Consider the following 24,035-nt stretch of genomic DNA (forward strand, 5'->3'; position numbering starts at 1 on the left):
TGTCTTTTGAAGAGGGAGGGGGAAGAAGGGATAGATTTCCACCCCCCCCCATCTTTGGGTGAGTTTTACCACCCACGGGAGCAGCTCACCCAGCTCCCCTGAAGTCTACAGTTATCCACGCGTTAGGGCGGCTGTGGACTGTAGCAACGCGGATTTTTTCACACTTCCCCCACCCTGGGCAGTTTTATGGTCCGTGAGGGACCTCCCCAATCCTCTCCCTTCCCAGAAGGTACCAGGAAGGTCTCATTTCCTCCAGATACAAATACACATCTGCTTACAGTCTTGTTTTCATGCTGGGGTAAACTCCCCTGATTGATACACCAAATTGCACGAGTGAGACCCTGAAAAGCCACACATATACTAAAGAACAGTCTCCTGGTTATGTTTTTTTTTTTGTCATGAAAAAATGATTCCTCCCCTTAGGAAGAGTTTTTTTGTATTGCTTTTATGCCTCCTTCCCTTTCCACTCCTGCCACGGCTTGCTCAGGGTGACTGACATACAACCAGCCCCGGGCTGCCCCCAAAACCCCCTTCACCTCCTCCCCGACCCACCCTGGCCCCTGGTCGATGATGCTGGGGCTGCACAGTGTGGACATCCCTGCCAGACCCCCATCCGCTGGGAAGCCTCTTGCCTGGCAGCCGGGAAAAGTAGCTGTGGAGCTGCTTGTCTCCAGCAGGTGGGAGCCTGCCTGCACTGCTGCTGCCTGCCTGCCTGGCACTGCTGCCCGCCCGCACTGCTGCCCGCACCGCTTCCCTTGCTGCTGCCAGCCTGCACCACTGCCCACCTGCCTGGCACTGCTGGCCGCACTGCTGCCTGCACCACTGCCCACACTTCTGCCTGCACCACTGCCTGCACTGCTGCCCACTTACCTGCTTGCTTGCCTGCACTGCTGCCTGCTCACCCACAAACTACCTGCAGTTTCCTGCCTGCCCACAACACTGCCTGCACTGCTGCCTGCCTGCTCTGCTGCCCACACAGCTGCTTATACCACTGCCTACCTACAATACTGCCTGCTCTGCTGCCTGCCTGCACCACTGCTTGCCTGCCTGCATGACTGCCTCCTCCACAGTCCCCACCGCTGCCTACCTGCCTGCACCACTGCCCCCACTGCTTCCCATGCCACTGCCTGCACCACTGCCCACATTGCACTCCAAGAGGCAGAGAGCCAGCCTGGGTCGGCATCGCTTCCCAGTGCAGCCGCCTGTTGCAGAGCTTGAGACTCTGGCAAAGAAAAAGTAGCAAGCTGGTATTCCAGATGGAAAAGCACAAGAAAAATAGAGTGAACAAAGACAAAAATTCCCCCTTTCTTTTCCTTATCCTCTATGTCCCTGCACCCCAACGGAAATGAAAATTGCAGATGATCCTGTTCCCTTGGCTGCAATTACAGGAGCAGCCACAGACTTCAGTGCTGGGTGTAAGGCTCACCTCCCATCCTGTCTCACCCCCAAAGGTCCCCAAGGCCAGTCCCAGGTGGGACACAAGCAAACGGCACTGGCGGCAGAAGCAGGGCAGCCACGATGCGGACACATGGCCTGGGGGACAGGCGGCTGCTCAGGGCTGCGTTGTCCTGCTGCTACTGCGGCTCATTCACTTCTGCATACCTTGGCTTGAATGTGCAATGAAATGAGAGCAAGAGGTTGAATTAGGAAGGTAAGGTGCTGGCTGTGAGAGAGTAAAGAGGACAAACGTACAGGAAGAGGACAAATGTGCAGAAAGCAACAATGTGAGAACCCAAAATGGTCATAGCAAAAACTGTATTAATTATGTTTGTGCTTTTGTCGAGGCTTTCCTCTTTTATGGATGTATCTAATATGTTTTAAACTCTACCACTCTGCTAGTGTGCTTGTGAGGAGGTGCACATCCAGTTTTCTCTATTTGATCTGGAAATAGAGTCATGTAAGATAAACGCTGCCTTTTCTATCTGTTCCCCCTCAGTGAGCTGCTGAGACCTTTCTGACAGACCTTTTGTGCCCCGGTCCCCACGGCGCTGCGCCTCGTGCTCGCTCATACACTTCAGTGGCTCTTTTCAATGGCCTCCGCACGTGACTGCTTTAGTGGGACGTGCACAGATTCATATAACTGACATTGACCCGGTTTGGAAGGGAAAAGAAGAGACAACGGTGAAACCATGTGGGGAAGTTTTAAAAAAAAAAAAAAGGACTGGCTTTTTCTGTAACGCAGCTCACCTACCACATTACAACCCCAATGCTGTACCCCTTCCTTTTCAACATTTGGCACTCTGTTTTTCCTATGCAGCTTCTGCCCACAGCAGGTCAAGGCCTCTCTGACCTTGCTGAGCTGGACGTCCCCTGCTTAATCACTGCTCATAGGTCAGCGCAGGAAGCACTGCTTCGCCCAGTAACGGTGACAGCACATTCAGGAGGCTTTTCGGTTTTCTGGGAGGCATAGACCTGTTCTCAGTGATGCTCGGCAAAAGGCAAGCGGCAATAGTCACAAGCTGCAGCAAGGTACAAGGAGAAAGTTGCTCAGAGAGGCTGTGGAAATGTCACCCATGGAGGCATCCAAAATTCAACTGTACAGGGCCCTGAGAAGCCTGGTCTAAGTTGGATCTCCCAGGTTTAAGAGCAAAAGTACCATCAAGACTTTTTTAGTAGATCGTACAGGAAAACAAGCCTGTTCCTCACTGTATGCTCATCAGAAAAGAAATGCAAACATCAAGACTTCCTCTTAAGGCTCAGTTCATACTTGTATAAAGATTCCGATATTCTTGCAAACCAAAGGGAGAAATTAAAACCATGGCATGGGATAAACACATCAGCTCTAGACAGCAGTTGTGTTAATAAAAAGTCTGGCTCCCAAACAATTTCTTGGAATAGTAAGAAACCAGATACCAAGGCTGATGGTCTCACATCCAAGACCCATTGCTTCATGAATTTGATGTGACTTGAGCCTATGGAATACTTCAATAAAGTCTCAAGAGATCAATGATAATTTGTGTTGCAAAAGGAACATCAGAACGACACTAATAAAAAATTGTAAATCATATGAAGACCAAAATTAATAAAAGCTCTGTTCCAAACACAAATGTGTGACGCCACTAAGACTTGACAGTTAATAGCTGCTTCTGGCCATGCAGTCTGGGAAATGACAGGATTAAAAGTCATGACTTGGTAGCTCTGCTGAATCTCTGAGAAATCTCAGCAGCCTCCATGGAGGTCACACTAGGAGCACAAGAGGCTAAGCTGGGCAAAGGGGTACCTCCTAACTGTGAGCAAGCTGCCCAACACCAGAAGGCCCACCCTGATGGAGCACCCGTAAGGGATGGATAGGACCATGCACATCACCCTTACCTAGAGACACCCCCACCATAAATGGAAACCAACCCTGCCATCCAGCCCTAGGGCTTTGCCACACAGTGTTTCATCAAAACCCTCTTGCCATTTGCACCATTTTGAGGTCCACTGAGAGCCCAGATGAATTTCATTATGCAGCCATTCTCTTCTGCTCACGGTGTGTGACATCAGGTAAAGATCTGCTGTTGCTGATGAAACTTGTGTACCTGGGGAACCTGCACAAAGTTTGGACTGTCAGATACACCGCTCCTAAGTGCTGATGGGCTCATCAATTGTAAGTGGCTGAGGAGAGAGGTCTGACTGTGTTGGTCAAGCAGAGGATCCTGACATTTAATAGGGATGTGAATTGCCCTCCCTTACTAATAGAGCATTGGAAAAATTAGATACTAAAGAGATTGCTAATGATACTCTAGCAGGTGATTTCTTTGGTAAAGGTAGAAAATATTACCACCAGGTGTAGAGTATTTGGTAAGACCTCATTTTTAATATTTTGTACAATTCTGGTTACCTATGTTGAAGAAATATGCGTGTGAACCGGTGCAGGTGTAGGGAAGGACCCCTAGGATGGTTAGGGAAATAAAAGGAGAGAATTAAAGAGCTTGTTTTGTTGAGCCTTGCAAAATCACGGCTGTGAAGGCATATGATTGCAGTCTGTGGACACTTCAGGAAGGACAACTACCAGACAAGGAGAATTACTGATGTCAAAGGGTAAACTGATACAGGTTCAAATGAATAGAACTGAATAATGCAAAACTGGAAACTAGAAGATTTCTGACTATCAGTAATGTTGAGGACCTGCATTACCCACCAGCAAGTGAGGTCAGAGAAGCTAAAGTGTTACAAGATGGGGCTTGATAAGTTTATGGAGATGAGTTTGTAGGCTTTGGGCATCCATTTGCTTGGTTTCTTTACAAGGGTGCTGCAAGGAAGGCTGGTGGTAAGGGAAGCTGATGGTTGTAATTAGTTTGGATCACATGGATTTAAGACACATATTTCAGTATTGAGCCAGTCACCTTCAAAGACTGGGACATTGCCACACTTGCTCTTCTTCATACATTTTACTTTGGTGAGAGAAAGGGCAGGGGGGCTTTGGTTTTGTCTTCTGATAGTGCAGCGGAGATTGGCGACAGATGGAGGCAGAACACTGGGCACTGAGGTCTCCTCTTCAGACTTGTCCTGGAAAAGCTTTTAGGTGTCTGCTTGATGTGTTTTTCATATGCACCCAGGATTAGCCTGATCACCAGTTCTGTAACCTGAAAGGAAGTTTTCCCTTGGGTCAGACTGGCAGAACAACTTGTTGGTTTCTTTGGGTGGTTTTTTTTTGTTTTGTTTCCCTCTGTGACATGAGCCACTTCCAAGAGTGGTCTGTGTGACACCTGAGGAACCCCCTCATTCTGCAGAGGGACAAGCAGGATGCTCCAATACTCAAGAAGCTCTACAGACATACTAAGCTTGCTCATTTGCCAATGGCAGTGATTTCTACATAATCATCTGTTGATTCCTGTAGACTTGGAGTCTCTTGCTGCAAAACAAGACCTCTTATGAGTAGTTTATTTCAGTTAAATATTCCAATCAGACTAATGTTCTACTAATTACAGTCTTGTATCTTCCCATATTACACCATATGGTATCTGCAGACAAGGGGCAGAAGCTAAGCTGGTGGAGATGATACACAATGTGCTTCACTGTGGATTCAGCCCACTATTTGTATAAAGACAGACATGAACAACAGCAGTAAGACAAACTGAGCAAATGAACGTTTTGCTAAATTGAGGTCCCGGGAGACAATAGAGCAGGCATTTGTTTCAGTTAAAATGAAAGTTTAAAAAAGAATGTAAATCCAAGCTGTATCCAGTACAAGAATTTTTGACAGGGAATTCATTGGTTGAGAAAATGGTCTAAAATAACTCCAGTTCACCTATGTAAATCTGGAGGACAGAGCAATTGAACACCAGTGGGGTTACACTTATTGGCAACAGGCTAAAGAGAGACATAGTGGGGAATGTCTGCTGTGGATTTCTGTTTCATCGCAAATCTGAAGACCTAAAGGACTGCAGGCAGTTTGAGATCCAGAGGTGGTAAATAGTACCAGCTGTCATGGTGAAACTGTGTCAGACAAGTTTATCTGCGATAACCCATCTAGCAGCTTTTAGAAGTTGGCCACTGAAATCAAAATTGCATGTTATAGATTTGTGGCTCCTGTTTGCTCTTCTCTTCCTGGTGTGTTTCTGTGCAGTTCATAATACCTTTTCAGTTTGTTTTTTGTTGCTGCTTTGAGGCATCAGTGTTACAGCGATGAAGATCAGCAGCAGAGGAAAAGGAGCCGACCGGTAATTTTCCAAAGGACTATGTACAATTCTGTCCTGGTTTTGACAGGCTTGTGGCTGTGGATTGAGGCTCCAGTCTCTTTGGGGGTGTGGGTTCGTATCCCACCGCTGCCACCAAAGGGGTATTCCATACCATGGAAAGTCATGCCCAGTATATAAACAGGGGGGAGTTGGCGGGGAGGCGCGGATTGCGGCTCGGGAACTAACTGGGTATTGGTCAGTGGGTGGTGAGCAATTGCATTGTGCATCACTTTTTTTTTTCTCCCCCGCCTTCCTTCTTTTGTTATATTCCTTTTCATTACTATTATTATTATATTTCATTATTACTATTGTTAGTATTATATTTTACTTTCGTTATTAAACTGTTCTTATCTCAACCCATGAGTTTTACCTTTTTTTTTCCTTTCCTCCTCCTCACCCCACTGGGAGGGGGAAGCGGCTGCGTGGTGCTTAGTTGCTGACTGGGGTTAAACCACGACAAATTTGCAGAGCTTCAGTACATCCAAATGTCAGACTAACATCATTTCAGCACAGAAATTCAAGGAATATTGTTGTTACAGCTGCCCTGATCTGCAGTCACGTTCCAACGTTAGTGCAAAACCATGAAGTATCTCAGAATTGACAGAGCTGGAGATGCTGCAGCATATTCACAGAGGAAAATAAAAGCTTCTGGATTTCTTTGTGCCAAAAGTAAAAGGTTGCAGTGACTCCAGTGAGGGGAAACACGTAGAAAGCCATTGGGACAGGTTGTCCATGGGCATTCAAGATACAAGACTCCATCAGAACAAAACAAGAATAGAAAGATGGGATTTGCTGACATTAATCACATCATTGACTCTGCACACTTAGAAAAATACTCTCACAAGCCCATGAGGAGGATCCCATGGCACAGCTCTCTGCACACCAGCCAGCTGCACCAGGCTGCTGTCCTCAACAGCGAGACAGCCTCTGCTGGAAGGCAACGCGCCTGACTGACTCAGACAGCTACCTCCTGGTAAAATGCACTGTTTCTTAGAAACACTCCCCCAGCAGCCCCTGAAGGCTGGCTTGGATGTAGCTGTCCATGCTGCAGGTAAGGAATTTGGGCAGGCAAGCCCCCGGGCTTCTGAAATGCTGGGAGGTGCAGAGTGCTTCGGACACAGTCTGGAGGCAGCCAGTAGACTATATGTAGCTTGAAAATGCTTCTCTCAGTTGTCCTGTTCATGTGTTCATTCCTGAATAAATCCAAGATAAGCTATACAGGTGCCTAGTGTTTGATGGGAAAAGTTAAAAGTGATGCTGAAGCCATATTTGAAATGTGTAAGTCCTGTGAGTGATGGCCGGACAGATCATTTGTGGCTGGCTGGTGGGTCCACCAGATGGCCACCCATGGAAGTGGGTGATTCCAAGAAGCAGCTTACTGAAAACCACTGTGTACCTCAGAGTACATCTACCAAGGGAGAATATTATGATATTTGTTTGTCTTTATTTTAAAAAATACAAATTGTTATAATCTATTATTTGTTTAAGAACCTCTTTTGACCAATAATTATGTAAAACTTAGCTGTTATAACATATTGTCCTCTGAAGATAATTATCACTGCCAAATTCAGCAAAGGTTGTCAGATGCAAACAAATTTGTCTTTCAAAAGCACTGTTAGAATTTGCCACGTTAGCTGGTGCCAATAATTGATGGTTCTGAGCCTGGCTCGTTGACTATTTGATCATCTGATCAGCTCTTCCTTATGGCACTGGCTATTGGAATTGCCCAAATTTATCCCTGTCTGAGAACTAGCCCATATCCTTCAGAAAATCATACTATCTTCAGTTAAAAAATACACTCCTGGAGAAACAAACTTCATTGTTATTGTTAAAAAAAAAAAAATGAATTTGTTTCTGTTTCAAATTTGTCTTCTGTGGTCTTCCAGCCACTGGACCTTGTAACAGATTTAGCAAAGCTATTTTAATAAATCTTTAGCTTGCTCGGTAGAGAACTCTTGCTTTCACAATTCAGACAGTCTGCATCATCACATAAAGAGGTAATATAACCTTCATACTCTTCCCTTTTTTAAACACACAAGCTAGCAAATTTTGGCCACTTTTTTTTGTATGGGAAGGTACTGTTCAGCTAGTTTTCCAAGAAAAGTCTCCATTGATGTCCAGAATTTCTCCTCCTTGTTCTAAAATTATGACCCACAGTCTTGACTGTTAGATGGATAGTTTTGCAGTAAGCTGTAGTCAAATGACACTAATAGTTTCTGGGCCTTTCCCTGTGATATTCCATTTACTCCTTGTCAGTGATCCTTCAGTTCTTCTGATCTACTTCATGCCACTGCAGGCTTATTCAGGAAGCAGTCTGTGTTTTATTCTTGCTTATTGACAAGAACAGAACAGGATAAAGAACCAGCCTCTTAGGGGGGATAATTGCATTGCCTGATGAAGATTTGCCATTTACAGTCATATTCAATATGGGGTTTTTATCCAGTTTTAAAATATTTTCCTTATTTTCTCTTGATACTGTATTGTTGCCGTTCCTTAATCAAAATGCCACATGGTGCAACATTAAATGCCTTACAGAAGCACATTGCCTAGCTTCATTTCCTCCAGCAAACACATTTTAAATTAATAAAAAAAGGATTAGCTTGGAAAGATCTATTTTTCTTTAAAGCCATGCTAATTGACATTAATCAAATTACCCTCTAACTCTTTATTTATTAAGTGTCATATCAGCCATTCCAATATTTTCCCTGGGATCAGTGTCAGGCTGAGAGCTGTAATTACTCCAGTTGTTCCTTTAATCCCCTCTGAATATTGGCAGAACAACTCTCTTATTAAGCACTTCTGCCTTCCCTGAATTGCTATTGACGGTTCTGTAGCTGTTATTGATACCTGTGCTAGCTTTTGCCTCGAGATGGCCCTGTTGGCGTCTCAGTGTTTGTGTATAAGAATTTCTGACTCATCACCTTTCTTTTTTCTTCCATTTTGTTGCTGTCTTTTGAAAAGCATTTTGAATTATTTCTTGGTCAGCAGGCAGGGGTCCTTAGTGTATTACTGATGAAATTCCCCATGGGGGTGATGCAGATGGGCTGCGAGAACAGTAGAGGAAACTGGGAAACCCTTTTTAGCTAGGGTTCTATGTGTAAGTAATGTACTTATTGCAAAAAAGGGGAATGGCATAGGCTGGATAGGAGGGCTGAGGACCAGAATCTAGTAGTCAGAGTGAAATTAGTCCCTATCCAGGATGTGTAGAGCATAATTTCAATCCAGTGTGAATGCTTTCATACCTTTCTTTTAGTTCTGGATCTTCCAACAGAGCTAAACTCACACCCTTTAAGGGAGCAGTCCCCCCTGGTAAATGAGTGTACTGTGTGCTCTGAGGATGAGGACATACAGGGGAGTGTCAGGGGAATCCTTAACACCCATAGCATCCCACATCTGCCTCCTCTAGTATATGTGCTAGTAGCAGACAAAAATACTGTCCAACAGGCTGCACTAGGCACTAGTATGCATGTTGCAATATTTTAATTCAGCCCTCTTAAACTGCTAACAGTAAAGTATCCTTCTAAAAGTGCCTTTTTATCTTTTATTTATCTTTTACTTTTTAAAGTATCTTTTTCCAGTTTTAGTAGCAGAACCTGCCTGCAAAAAGGTCAGGTGCCCCATGGCCGAGTACACACAAAGCCACCTAACCCAGCTAACGCAGCTCCGGGAAATTGCAGAAGGGGCTGAAACAAAAGGACACAGCTCAGCACACAATGCACATAATCTCTCAGACAGAGTGTAAGGCCACGTGAAGACACTTGCGAACTCAGATATGTCTCCACGGGCACAACGACACATCATGTGGGGAGAAAAGAAGCATTCGGTGGACAAAGACATCCCTGAGAAAAGAGCTCTAATGAAACCAGAGTGGTAATAAAGATGTGCCTCGTTGGGGTGCTGTAGCATTGTTATTCATTTCAGCAGTGAGAAACAGCAGCTGAATGCATTAGTCCTGAAGCACTGCAATTCACTCAAGCACATTGTTTGCTGTAGCCTTTCAGGTTTCTGCCCAGTGCAGGCTTGGCCTATTTCCCTTGCCTTTCATACAGTGCACAATCCATTTAGGGATTTATAGCGGCTTAGAGGCGCATGTACAGTGCCTTGCCTCTATCTGATTTTTATTCTGTGATAAGAAGGCTTGGGGTCGTGGGTTCGTTGGCACTTCTCTCCTCCCTGCTATTCATGTTGCATGGAAATCTAATTATTCATTAGTGTTTATGATTTCTTGAGGTCCACAAATGTCCTCATCACTACCTGGAGAAGTCCCAGGGTTTGCCACGAAGAGCATGTGAATCTGCTCTGATGTGATATTATAAGCAAGGGGTGTGAGAGAGACCAGAGAGGAGCAGGGGCATAAAAACAAATATGATAACAAAGCGCAGAAGCTATTTGTGGTGAAATCCTTGGCCAGTATAAAGTGGTGTGATTCCCATCCTGGTGCACACTTATGCCAGCTCATACATTGATCTTTAACACTGAAAAATAAAATCTTCCTGTTTGGACATTTCCCCTGCCCCACTCTTGCTAGCAGCTTCTGGTCTCTGCTCCCCACGAACACAGCACATTGAGTTACAGATTGGAAAAGAGTGTATTTGCCTCTTGTGCCTGCAGAGGAAATACTGTCTTCTTTCCCTTTCTGTGTGGGCTCCTTTAGTTTTAATCATCTCAGTGTAAATACATGTATTCACACTTCTCTCATCCTCCTAACTTCCTGGAGAGTTTTTTTGACTTTCCTCAAGTCATGCAAAGAGCGGAGCTACGAACACTGTGAATAGCCACCAGCTCTGCTGACACCACCACAGTGAAACTCAGTGGCTATGCCACTTGTCCCCAGGTTGTTCAAATTCTATTCATCATCTGTACTAATATCCTCCTCAGAGATGGTCCTGTATCCAACAAACATGAAGGATCCAGCTGACATATTTCACCTTAGACAGAGAGAGCATGGATCTCCTGTGAACGTCCCAAAGAATGGAAGTACACTTGTTAAAAAGGGACACAAGTAATTGATTCAGAAACCCCACTAACTTCATATTAAGCCTGATTTTTGAAGTCTCTGACAACACCCACGATTGAAGGCACTAAAGAAGTAAAAAACTATACTCTGACCAGTGTGCCCTGGAGACAGAGTGCCATTTCTGAAAGAAACAGAGCTGCACAGGGGAAATAACTTTCCAGAAGTCAAACAGCATCCTGTCAGTTACGCAGGTACCCTTGTGCTCCTCCAGCTCCTGCAAACATAAATCACAACAGAGATACGGTAACACATTCATCCACGTTTGCATTAAAAGCTTTTAGATAAAGGCAGACACCTGTTAGGAAGAGGTTAGAAAATGTAAATGCTACGGGCTCTTTTATGTGTGGCTGCTGCAGTCTGATTGTAGCTCTGGGGGTATTTACACAGTCTATACTGTATATTACTGCACTATTTGAAGCTTTGGGTAATTAATTAAACAAGAGAAGGCCTGGTTCATGATTTGACTGGAGTTATCGTTGTGACGGACACTTACACTGCATTGTGCTTTACCCTCTTGGGCACTGAAAGTACTCCTCGTTTCCTATGGTGGCTGGTGGCTTGTGTCACTGTTCTCCAGACTGGATTTCTGCTCCGGACAAGTTCAGCATCTCAGTACACAGCTGACTCAAAGGCAAAAAAAAGTCTCAATTTGTTCTTCTGACTATGTTCTTATTTTGGAGATAGATGGGTTATAAATAGAATTGGGCAAATAGTTGACTTTTCTGTGGCCAAATGGAAAAAGGGTATCTTTGGTTGGCTCAAAACTTGCTTATTTAACAAATTATAGTAATATGGTTGGGTCGAATGGAATGAAATGTTTACTTTTGTCACACTTCTTATCATCCTTTGTTAATGAAAATCCAGGAAATACAGGATTAGAGTCCCAGGCAGCTGGGGAAACTTGCATTTAGACGGCCTCAGTAACTAAGTAAAAGCCCAATGTCCCATTGAACTCCTCTGAGGAGCAAAGTGACCAAAGTGATAAAGACCTGGAGGAAGGAAAGCAACACCAGCTGGCGAGTGTTGAGCAGGCCCCTGAGCTGAGCAGGAGCTGGGGGTGGCATCCCTGGGGAGAGGCCAAGCCGCCATGCAGGGGGGCAGCTGCTGGGAACTGCCCTCCAACACGAAGGATTCAAACCTTATTCATTTCTGCTTGAGCAAGAACTTTATATTTTTTTACCTTTCCTGTTCAATGTAATTTGTTTCAGCTGCCTGAGATGTATTTTTTTCTCGTGGATTATCATTTGCATTCAGCTCCTACTCTAACCCAAATAAGCCTGGTATCCAGCTTCAAGCACAAAAGCATTCCAGGAAAGATGGCTTCAGCTGTAAAAAGGAAATAGTTGGCCTTTCCTACTGCAAAACTCAACATTGCTCAGTTGACTTCATGTCTACAGTCCGTCCCCACTTCCTGGTCTGTTCCCAGACCAGCTACTGACAGTCTACGAGGGATTTGGCACAATCATTTCACATTTGGATGGCTGTCTCCTATCTATAGAACTGGTGTTAAAGTTAGGAAAGTCAAGGGAAAGTTAGGAAAGTCAACGGTACTGTAGCTTTCAATTGACATTTTAAAATTTGCCCTGAGATCTGATGAATGTTGTCAGATGTGGGTGGAAGGTTAGTATTTATGTTATTACTAGTTGGGAATCTGGAAAGCAGAGGGTATGTTTAATTTTATATTTGTGAACACTCATTTGATGGGTGAACAGGAAAAAAATGCCGAGGGATTATCAAACTAAATAAATAATAATAAATAAATAATAATTCAACTTTAAAATATTTTGACACAAATCCCAAGGACCCTTCCCCCCAAATTTACCACCTGATAAGCTTAAATAATAAAGTCATTTGAGGAAACTGCAGTCAACTCACAGCTAGTCTACAAACTGTAAAAACAGATGAACTTGTTGAAAATACTGTTCACTGCAAATAACTCCTTCTTTTCTTGTTTGGTATCCAGAGGGTTTCTATTTACTGAATGAAAATGGTGCTATATCTTTAATCTCTAGTTGTTCTCATGGAGAAAGCAGGCAAAATTAACTCTCCATCATCTACTCAAGCTCAAGATTAAGCAAAATTTGAGGACAATATTTCAAAATATATTTTGTTCAATTTTTCTGTTTCCTTTCATTCTTCATATGTAAGGCACATAGCCATCTTTTATCTTTTTCTTGGATGTTTGAATTTTTCACATTTGTTCTAATTCTCAGATGCCAACTTTCCACCATTTTTCCTCTGGGAAAATCAGAAATAGTGCTGGAAGTGACCCTGAGAAGTAATATAGTCTAACCTTTGGTCCTAAGACAAGATCAGCTATATCTGTCTTAATTACTTCTAATGATGGCAATTGCAGACTCTTCCTGTGTAATCTACTGCAATGCTTCCCTGTCCTTATTGTTCTAATCTAGTATCTAACCTCATTTTTCCCTTACTAATCTCTCAGCCCCTTACTTTTTGTTCTGTATATCATGGCCATTTGGAACAGAGTATTTTTCTCTTTGAAGTGACTTTTACATACCTGAAGACACATACTGTGCCATTTCTACCCTTTCAAGCCTTCACTTTGGGTTATGCACCCAGATACGGTTCGCAGCTTCCTTGCAGATCATTTGCAAAACTTCCTACCTCCTTGCATGTTGGCAGTGAGTCAGGGGTAACCGCTCTTGAGATACAGCAAGAGAAACCAAGCTAAAGCTAGCGGTGTTTTGCATCATTCCCATGAGAATGTTGTGTGAGATGGTGTTGAAAGCTTATCTAAATCTGCTTCTCCCCAAGCTATGAAGCCTGTTGGCCTGTCAGGGAAGAAGTGAAGTTTGTTCAACAAGTTTGTTCTTCGTGAGCCCATGTCTATCCCTCATCCAGTCATTTTCTTCCAGGAGTTCAGAAGTTGTCTGACAACTTGTTCGAGGATTTTTCTATGAATTGCTCATATTTGAACTTTTCTATGAACAACAGTCCAAAAAAGGGGAATTGAACACATTTTTTGACCTTCTCTGTATCTTCTTTTAGTAAATTCCCTCTGTTAGTGAGAGGACAAATGGTTCCCTCCTCTCATGTGTACCAAGGGACCTCCAGCTTTTCCAGGGTAGCTAAGTGAATTCATAGTTATCCATTGCTTGCCAATCCCCATTGCGCGTCTGGTGCATAAGCAAGGGACTAGCATTTTTTAAAAATGTGTATGAAGTAACAAAAATGTATTTCAAAGAGAAGAAAAAGTTCCTTTGATGAAAGACATCATAAAACTTTATATAGCTTATTGCAAAGACTGAGAAGAGTATATCTAATATCACCACAGGTGAAAAAACAGTTATTAAGGTACTTTTTATTCTCCTTGAGAAGGATACGTGAATCAGTGGAAACTGAATGCAGGTAATTTTCAAAGATAAGATGGGTACAATTTCTTTGAACAGCAGCAGCGATTAACCATTGCAACAAACAGCTGGTGACTGATTGCCCATCTCTTGAAGCCTGCGTGACTTTGTGTAGGAAATGTTTCAGCCCAGCAAATCATTAAATTGAATCTTGGTTGATGGAAAGACATTTCAGTGGCTTTCGATGTCTTGTTCCTGTGGATCCCAAGGCAGTGTAAATGCTCACTGAAGTCAATAAAGCCACAGCAGCTTTGACCAGGCAGAGATCTGCTTCCCCAGGGTTTTTAGAAAGGGCTTTCATGAAAAGAGATGGGTGACTTGACAAACTGCTCTAAAACAGAAATCCATGGGTAACAGGCAGAGGAGGAAGAGCCTTGTCAGCAAAGGGATGGGACATGGTTGGTGGTGTCTGCAGAGCACAGGGCAACGTTTCCATGACAAGGCACAAGTGGGACCAGAGCTGTAAGGCCTTGGGGGGAGGCACAAAGGAGACAGAGAGTAAACACGAAGCTGTGGGTAATGCAGGAAGAGGATGAGCTCCAAAGAGATGGGCAATGTGGCTGGCTCGACCACATATTTCTGCCCATGCTGTTTTATTTTCTTTAGCGCCAATGAGGATTTTGTCAGCCACATGAGACCCAGCACACCAGCCCCCCGAGCTCTCCTGAAGCTCTGGCATTTGCTGCTCTGCTTCGGCAGGATCCCTCCAAACAACCCTGTGCAGAGAGGAGAGCTATCTCCCCATGCTGTCCTCCCCCCTTTCCTCTGCACACCGGGATACTTTCCAGAGACCCTTGTCAGCAGAGCAGTGAGGTAGGTGACACAAGTCCTGAAAGCACCGACCACTCCAGCCACAGTACCACTGTATATTAAAGTAATGTAGAAAAACACACAGGATCAAAATACTGTTTGTGGAGCTAAATGGAAATGAGCTTTTGCTGGAAACTGATACATGTTTATTAACACTTTTCAATCTATCGCAATGCCTGTAACAAACATCACTGCTACACAGATAAGTTTGGTGATTAAAGAACGACTAATGACACCTGCCTGACCAACTGCACTACTTTGGTTAACCACGCAGAAATATATGTATGCCATATCCCACAGGTACTTGAAAAGGGTTCAATTTAAACCAATTTATAAAATAGCCTGTTTGGACAAAAAAAAAATTGTTCTCTGAGAATATGTGGATTCAACACTGCTAGAAAATCCCTGCCATCTGACGTAGAAGGATTTACAGGTTTAGTGGAAATTGCTTTCCCCACTGTCCAGATTAAATACTGCAGGATGATTTTTTGTATGAGTAAACATCCTTCCAATAACGATCAGACCGATAATGTCTTAAAAAGAGGAACAGGATCTACATTTTGGTTTTCTTCTTCTTGTATGGACTATTTCTGGATACAGAATTTTCAGGTAACATGTTGACTGTCCATAAAATGTATTTTAGCATCTGCCTCCTGTTGTGGGGATGGGTTTTATCTACTGAATGCAGAGCCCACCGACAAGGAAAAGAAATACATGAGGTATACAAAAAAGGCAGGTGAGTCTCATTTTTTTACATTCAAATAGCTACAGTTTGGACAAATGTAATGTTTCAAGTGAAGATATAATGACTAACAGATAATTAGAGTTTGCATGTGCAGATTGTGATCTCAGTCAAAAATATTTTCTGTTGCTGTTTTTGCCAATTAGTAAGTTCTAACGCATTTTCTACAGTGAAAATCATTGCTCTCCCCCCCCAAAATGGGTTTGTGAGGTATCTCAAAGCTCGAAAGGGTGCAAAAAAGAAGCATTTGCTTATATTTATTGTAGTTAAAATGTGGTAGAATGTTTACATAAAAGTGGAGAGGAAATGTAGGTCCATGAGGATTGTTGCATTCACTGAAGATTAGACTGACTTGAGATCTCAAATGAAAACATTCAGAATGTATTTTATTATTCCCATACCATTTGTTTTACAGAGCTTTTGAGAGGAAAAAATTAAAGTCTCTCTGCAAACTTCAAGGCTGTGGTCAGTTATCAGGGGAAACAGAAAGAGCATTCAGGGTATTGAATTAAGATATTAAAAATTATTTAAAATATTGTCTGTTCTTCTCTTTCTCTCTCTCTCTCTTACAAAAAGACTATGTGACATTTTTCTCCCACTATCTTGTAGACAGCCATTTCAGGAGGTTTTGAGTTGAGGAAGGTTTTTTGCTACAACTGAGTTCTGATTACTTACATTCTATTATTTGGGGAATATTTGGAACTTTGTATGAGGATTTTTATACTCAGGCACATAACAAGGCACATCTGGAGGAAAAATCCTTTGGGGTTTTTTTTGAGACTATAGCTGACACATTTAGTCTTCTGTTCAAATGTTGTGGACTTCAGCTTGTGACAGACACACTGAACCTATGTCGTTTCTGCTTTGCTATAGTCACTGTTTCTGTTCTGTAATGACTCTGTATCACCATCAATACTGTAAAGTGTATGGGGATGGAAATGCAGGAATGGCACAGTCCTGAGGTATTCAAACCACTCCTGTTAGCCTTCAGGAAAAATGACTGAAAGGTGGAAGGGATGGAAAGTACAGCGCCTTTTTGTTTTCCTGTAGCCCCTTGTAGCAAGTCAGGGCTACATTACAGAGCGGCTGCAGTGTCCTGGTTGGCACTTGGGGGTCCATGAGCCATTTTATATGCAGGGAACGGCTTTAGCAGTGACACCACCTTCGTGGAGGTATAACTGGCAAAATGGATGCAGTGGCTCTGTTCATGATCAGCCCCCAGCGGATGCGTTACCAGAGGCAGTATGGATGCAATACAGCCACAACCCCTCTGTTTTCGTTGAGGCTTCATGACAGTGGCAGCAGAGGTGATATGCTGGCTGTAGCAAAATAAAGGGGTGAGAAGCAAGGTACCACCATTTGAGCTGAAAAGTGTCCAGCAGAGAGGAATGCGTACACACAGCCATGTTCTTGTTTAGCATCTTTAACGAAAACTCCCACTGCACCAAACGCTTAACAGTGTCAGTGCAATTAAGTGACAACATAACAAATCACAGCAGCAGAGTGTTAAAAATATGTGAAAATGGAAAAGAAATACCTATTCAGTTCATGTAGGAACTGCCTCTTCACCTGTGCTTTGTATATACAGTGTAATTGTGCCAGGACAAGCCCATCAGAAAGCCCCGAGGTGTCATGGCTCTGAGAAGCTGGGTCCACCGCCCTCCCAGTGTGCCCACGCTGGCCTGGGAGGTCATTTCTGGCCTATTTCTGCCTCAGTAGAGCAGTACTGATGCTGAGGAGGGCTGATGGGGCGACAGGAGCAAAGCTGGTGTGTGGCTGTAGGGTTGTCCATCAGCAGCGTGGTGCCCAGTACAGTGCTCACTTTCCCCTGTGATGGGATAGGCCATGAGAGACAAATTATTTTAACAGCCTTATCATTTGTAAGGTAAAAAGGGACGATTATGGTCATCCGTCTGATTTCCTGCTAAGCACAAACAACAAAGCCTTCTGTACGAATTGTACACCGAACTCCAAATTTATGATAATTACCTTCAGTGTCAAATAAACCCAGAATAGGATCGCAAGTATTTTTTAACTTCAGCTTCCATCCATTTGTTCTTGTTCTATGCTAGCTTGTCTCTTCTCCATCCAGGTATTTGCAGGTGGATCAAGCCCCCTTTTCATCTCCGCTTAGATATATTCAGAATATTAAGCTTCTTATATTTCTTAGTGTAAGATGTTTCCCAAGCTTTGACTCAGTCATTTGCTTGTTTTCCTCTGTCCCTTCACTGCTTTTTCAGGATTGACATCAGGACTGGGTGCAGTATTTGTACAGTCCTCTTGTAGGTGCTATACACTGAGTTACTCCAATTGACGTCCTGGGATTGTGGTCATGGTCTCCATTGCAGCCTTGCAGTGGGAGATCATGTTTGCCCAACATGACCGGGCATCTGTGTATGGCAGGGCACCTCATCTTAGAGGTACAGCCAGTCCTCTTTGCTCTCATTTGTAGGTCCCTATACGTTAAGGTGCTGGTCATATAATACAGTTTTGAAGTAGGCACGGTTCCTTTCCATTTCAGTCAAAGTCAATGCCTTTTTCCATCACAGAATTAGATCCTTGAAGAAAAACAGAGCAAGGGGGGATGCTATATAACATTAGAAAAAGCTTGCAGTGAAGATTGCTCCTGAACATTTTGTTATTGACTCTGTTTCCTCTCCCTTCAACACTCAGCCCTGAATATCCATTATGCAGAAGAAGAAGTTATAATAATTGACTTTGTTACTCCTCTCTGAGCACTGTTATCTCTTGCTCCGTGAGGCTTGTGATAAGGACCAGGATGGAAATCCATCCCTTCACTGCAGCCTTCACTGTCTGAAGAAAGCCACAGGCCTCAGTGGAGACTGATGGGGGAAATCTATTTGAATTGGAAAAGGCTGGCTCCACACCACCACAGGATGCTCAGGGTGGCTTGATTTGCACTCATGGCCTCCCTAGCCTCCAGAAGCCCGTTAGGGGCACAAGACCATCTGCTTGCCCTACTGCCGGGGCTCAGCGCCAGCCACCGGCATTGGCAGGCGGTGTAAGCACCTGCTGTAGAGACCTGCCACCTTGGGTGTGCTGCCAGCATCCTGCTGTCCCTGACAGACGTGTCCAGCTTTGCTCCTGATTCTTACGGTGCAGCTGATGGAGGAAATACATAGGCTTTTAGCTTGTTTCTTTGGATGGTGCTGTTCTGCAAGTGTTAGTTTCTTCCAAAGAGACTCAGCTTGCTCTGAACTCTGCTTTCAGATTAAAACTCACCGTTTGCTCCACAGTTTTCAGCCCCAGGGCTTGTCCTTTCACCTGCTCAAATCCAGCTGAGCCCACAGCCTTTGCACTCTTGCTGATATGGTGGATAGGGTGAATGGGGGGCCACAGGGTCAGACACCTTCTTTGTCACAATTTTTGGCACTGCAGATACCCCTAGGCAGCCATTCTAGCATGAGACACAACAGCCCTGAAAAAGGGTGAGCAGACAGGCATGGTTTTCCCAATGAGAGTTCATGCATGCACCACGGTCTTTTGGGGATTGGGTTTGCATGACAGGAATTTTGCAAAAGGTCCCAAATAATTCCTTAAATAAAGCTGATGGGGCTTTGGGACACAGTGCAGAGTGTGACAAGAAAATGGCAAATAAGTGTAGGTCAAAGTATGCATACAGTCCCAGTGAAAGCAGCAAAGTAGATAGCTGTATTGCATGGGACTTATTACAGAGCCCTCCAATATTGTAATTCACTGTAAAAATGTCTGTGTGCCAATCAAAGACTCAACTACTTCTTTTTGCTAATCTCCAGGACTAATCACCTCAAAGGAATTTCACTTCAAAGAGCAGCAATATAAAAATAAAACCTTTCTCACCTTGCAGACCTGTTCGCAGTTTGCAGTCAGCCGTGTGCAAATCCTGCAGGGTTTGCAAAGCTTTTTACTCCTGTTAAATCCACAGTGCCAAAACTCCTACATGAAGGAGCTGAGATCCGGAGCATCACCAAGAGGGCTGGCTGCTGCTTTCCCAACTGCTCAGGCTCTTGGAAAGCCACCAGGCTGCACGGGGGTCACTGGAAGGATACAAAGGGTCACTAAAGGTCACAACATCGTTGCCAACATCAGGGCCAAAGCCTGTGTTGCTAATTAGACTTGCAGAACCTGCTAGAGAGGATAAGCCCAGGTTGTTCTGCCAGAGCTAACTGCTGGGAAAAAAAATCTCTTTTAACACTAAAATCTCCCTGGACAGCATTATAACCACCTTTCAGGCAAACAACTCTCAGCAGAAGAGGTTTCACTGCACAAGATCTACGGATCATGTTTGTTTAATCTTAGCTAAGAGACTCGCTTCATGTTTTTAGTCATGTCCCTACCATTCCCTGGCCGTGTTATAATCATTTTGCCTCACTCTGGTCTCCAAATAGCAATGCATTTTCCACTCCTCGAGAGCTCCCTGTCCATATTTCTGTCAGTAAGAGCTATCTTTTACAGCAGTTGAATGACATCCTCTATAATAAGCCCTGGGCTTGTTATCACAGGGTCTCTCTCATGGCCAAAGATCTTTCTTTTTATGGCATTGTCAGATGTTATTGTACAACTAGTGACACTCTTCCTAAGTGATGGGAGCCACCCTGCATCATTATGGCCATGATTCTTTCCCGGTCCTTTCTGAAAGGCTCAGGATCATACTGAACATTTGCAACATTAAAGTTACCTTCCCTTGCTTTTGTTGAATTTGGATAGGACTTCTGTGTTGTCAGCTCCTCCATACCCCGGCCACGCTGTGTGTGAGCTGCCTGAGCTCTGTAAATCACACATGGCTATCCTGGTACCCTCACTGAGGCTGCCTCTTACACATAGGGCAGCTCCTATCTTCTTGCCCTCCTAATGCTTTCTCTGGCCTTATAAATTCAACCCTAACAGGATTTCTTCCTTTACCTCCCAGCAATCCTTAAGCCATTCTCTTGTCCTAGAGTTTTACTCCTGTATCTTATCTTCAGGATTGATCCTGAAAGCATTTATTTGCATGAACAAAGCTTACTAATGCAAGCTGTCTTTAGATCAGATCTTCAGAGTGCACAATAAGCCTGTAAAATGCCCATTGAAAGCGTTGCCTATAGGAGCACGTTATCAGTAACGAGCCAGATCCAGCGGAGCACTGAGCACCCGCAGCTCCCAAGGCACTGCTTTATAGGATCAGCAGTTTGCGTTGTGGCTTGACCCAGCAGTGCTGGGTCTCAGGAGAGCAACAGGAGGCCCAGTGTGGGCTTCAGGCCAATGCAACAGGAGTCTCTCCATCTCCCCTGTTGGTGACTTGCCTTTCCCTTTCCTCCTTTCACCTCCATCTCCTTCACTCCTTTTCTTTCCCCCATTCAAGGTTCCTCCTCTTCTCCAATTTGCTCTTTCTCTTTTTTTGTCCCTGACTTTATCTGCCCTCCTCTTCACCTGCCTCATTTATTTGCCCCTAGGCACATCTCTTGCCCCTGTCACACAGCTCTGCCAAGTTTTCTCCTGTTGCTTGTAACTCCATTATTCTGTAACATCCTTCCCTACTCCAGCAGCTGTTGCTGCTGACTCTTACCTCTTCTTCCACTTTCCAGAAATACTTTTCTTCTGTCCAACAGTGCTCATCTTCTTTATCCTGTTATACATCAACTTATTTTTCATTATTGCTTTGCTGTTTCTCTGATTTGCCTTTCCACCCCTGTTGTTCTTTCAAGTAACTTCAACCCTGCATGACAATTTTTCTTGGAAATCTTGTGGTTTTTTGTCACAACCCAGCCAAAAGTGTCCTCTCTCTGCTTATCACTGCAAATGACATTGCTTTGAAAATGGTATTTTCTACTTTCATCATTATCACCAGACTCCTTTCACCCTTTCTAGAACTTATTTTGGGTCTACACTTCACATAGCTTCCTATCTTTATTCAGGAGATTCATGGCAGAACATAGTCTCTACTGGTACTTCTGTAGCGACATTCACACACTCATGTACTGTGCCACTTTACTGGGCCACTGGTGATGAAATCTCCAGTCAATGTTGCCACCATGTAACTTACTCAGGATCAGCAGCTTCATATTGTCTTCTAGCCCACCATTACTCCAATGTGTTTTATGAGCTGGTGTGAGGAGACATAACAGGCCTTAAAATCCTATCTGCAGCCCAGCAAAAAAACCCCTCAAACAAACCCAAAGATACTGCAAGGCCATTTCATCCCTTCTGAGTACATATAAATTGTTTGATTTTCTGATTCCGGGGCTCGAATCACATCTGAAATGTTCCTGCTGGTCTTTCTTCTAAAAACTGCCCAGTCATCTTCCAAACTCACTTGTGTTTTTAGCGCTCGCAGCTTTCAGTGAGAGTGAATTTCACAGTGTGATGACACGTCGTGTTTGTGTACTTCCCTTCAAATTTCTTCTCCTTGTTATGTGTTGTGGAAAGTCTTGAGCAACAGATTCCTGTTCACCTTCACCATGCCACTCATGATTTTATATCATTGTACTGTATCACTTGGTTGGTGTCTCCTTTCCCACCCAGAGAGCCCTGCTCAGGCTGCCTGGAAGCCCTCCCCACCTCCAAGCTCGCTCTCTCCTCCTGCTCTGCTCTTTTTTTTCCAACTGTGGGCGTTGGATATGTGAATGTGGTCATGCCTTGGTGTTACTAATAGCATTGAAATGCTTTGTGCTTGGTTTGCTGCTCCATTCCCAACAACGCCTAACCTCCTGTTTGTCTTTTTGAGCACCGTGAAGCATTAAGCTGATGTTTACCAAGAAATAGCCACAATGATACTGAGACCTCCTTCCTAAGCAGTAACAGTTGATTTGGAGGCCATCACTATCTTAACATTGTTTCTGAAAGAACAATGGGGAAAAAAAATACAAAGTACACTTTTCTGAATTTACTAAGACTGAATATTTCTGAAGTGACTCGACATCATGAGATTCTGCTGTAATTCTCCACCCATAGTTCTGATTTTGACTACCTTGAACGGTTACATATCCAGTAAATATTGTTGCCAGTAATTATTCTTTTCTCCAAAATATTTCATAAAGCTATTGAACAACAGTGATCCTATCATAGATTTCCATGGGACTATATTGAAAAATTTTCTTCATAGTGAAAACTCTCCATTATTCCTCTGTTTCTTATTTTCTAACCATTCACATGCAGGGAACTTCCTTCTTTCTGACTCGTTGATTTCTTTACAAGTCTCTGGAAAGGACCTGTCAACACCCTTTTGGAAATTGAGGTACACTCTGTCATCTTGGTCTCCCTCAACTACAAGGTCATTAACTTTTTAGAGAAGTCTATTATATTTATAGTGCATAATATCCCTCAAGAAAAGTCAAACTGCCTCTCACTCTTCTTCAATATATACTATATTTATCTGGTGTCTACTATTGGTGTTTTTTACTATCTTTGTAACTAATTTGTCCAGTGGAGCAGTCTGTAGCTTCTCAGAGTCCATTTGGAGCTGTTTTTCCAAAGAAGTGCAAAGTTGTCACCTTCCACTCCTGTGACACCAAGGACAATTTAAATGCTGGTTCAACAGTTCCTTACTTGGCTTTCTTCTGGGTAAAAGCCTGGTGACTTGTTACCATTCAGTCCATTTACTTTAAATGTGTCTCTGGTCCTGTGCCAGTATAAATATTTCTTAACATTGCCCCAACAGCAGAATTGTTATAATTCTGTATTTTTTGTAGTGCAAACCAATTCCTTAGTTGTTGATGTTTTTGATTGCCCTTATAAAGACAGAGTGTTTTCATTGCTGTAAGGAAGGAACTAAGACAAATGTAGTATTGATAATTAGCTAGTTATTCCCCGTTCTGCATTTGTACAATTATTTCTCTGTACTCCATGCCGTTCTTTGTATTCTCTTTTACTGAAATTAATCTTATTGACATCAGACCTTTTCTCCAACATGTTGAGGCTGCTTTGAATTCTGATCCTAGACCCAAAAGTGTCTGTTTCTCTTTCAAGCAAACTGTCATGCACGAGTTTTATAGTTCTATCATCTGCATTATTATGGAAAATATTGACTAGTAGTTTCCAGGATGAAATCTGTGAGACGTCATTTAATGTCTCTCGTCAGCAAACTAACGGCAGTTACCCTAACCACGGTCTTTCAGCCATGCTTAAAGTCACAGTTTCATCTCAACCGTATTTCCCTAGTTTAGTAATGAAACATTAAAACCCTCACTCAAATCTACTTTTCCTCCTGCTTACACTAAGGCAGCCAGTTACACTGTCAGAAAGGACATTAGACTGGTTTGACGTCAATTATTGCAAAGATTCACATTGAGTGATCTTTATAATCTCGTTATCCCTGGGGGGAGCAGACAAATGGATCAACGAGTTTGTCCCAGTTTCTTTCCAAATGTCAAAACTCCCAACATTTTTCTTTTGTCTGCTGCTTAAAACCAGGTTTTGTGTTCACCCTCACCCTCTCTCAGGGGCATCACCTG

The 24,035-nt window shown here is 43.5% G+C and overlaps 1 protein-coding gene across 2 annotated transcripts in view; it reads left to right on the top strand.

The window, feature by feature from the left end:
- The first annotated feature begins 15,478 nt into the window (after window positions 1-15,478).
- Window positions 15,479-24,035, top strand: part of LOC127014331 (gamma-aminobutyric acid receptor subunit rho-1) — a 30,497-nt gene continuing 21,940 nt past the window's right edge. For both annotated transcript variants that reach the window (XM_050893647.1, XM_050893648.1), the window contains exon 1: window positions 15,479-15,600. In XM_050893647.1, the coding sequence (XP_050749604.1) occupies window positions 15,479-15,600 (122 nt within the window). The remainder of the gene's footprint in view (window positions 15,601-24,035) is intronic.

The sequence above is a fragment of the Gymnogyps californianus genome, chromosome 3 (assembly GCF_018139145.2).
Source record: "Gymnogyps californianus isolate 813 chromosome 3, ASM1813914v2, whole genome shotgun sequence".
Classification (NCBI taxonomy): Eukaryota; Metazoa; Chordata; class Aves; order Accipitriformes; family Cathartidae; genus Gymnogyps; species Gymnogyps californianus.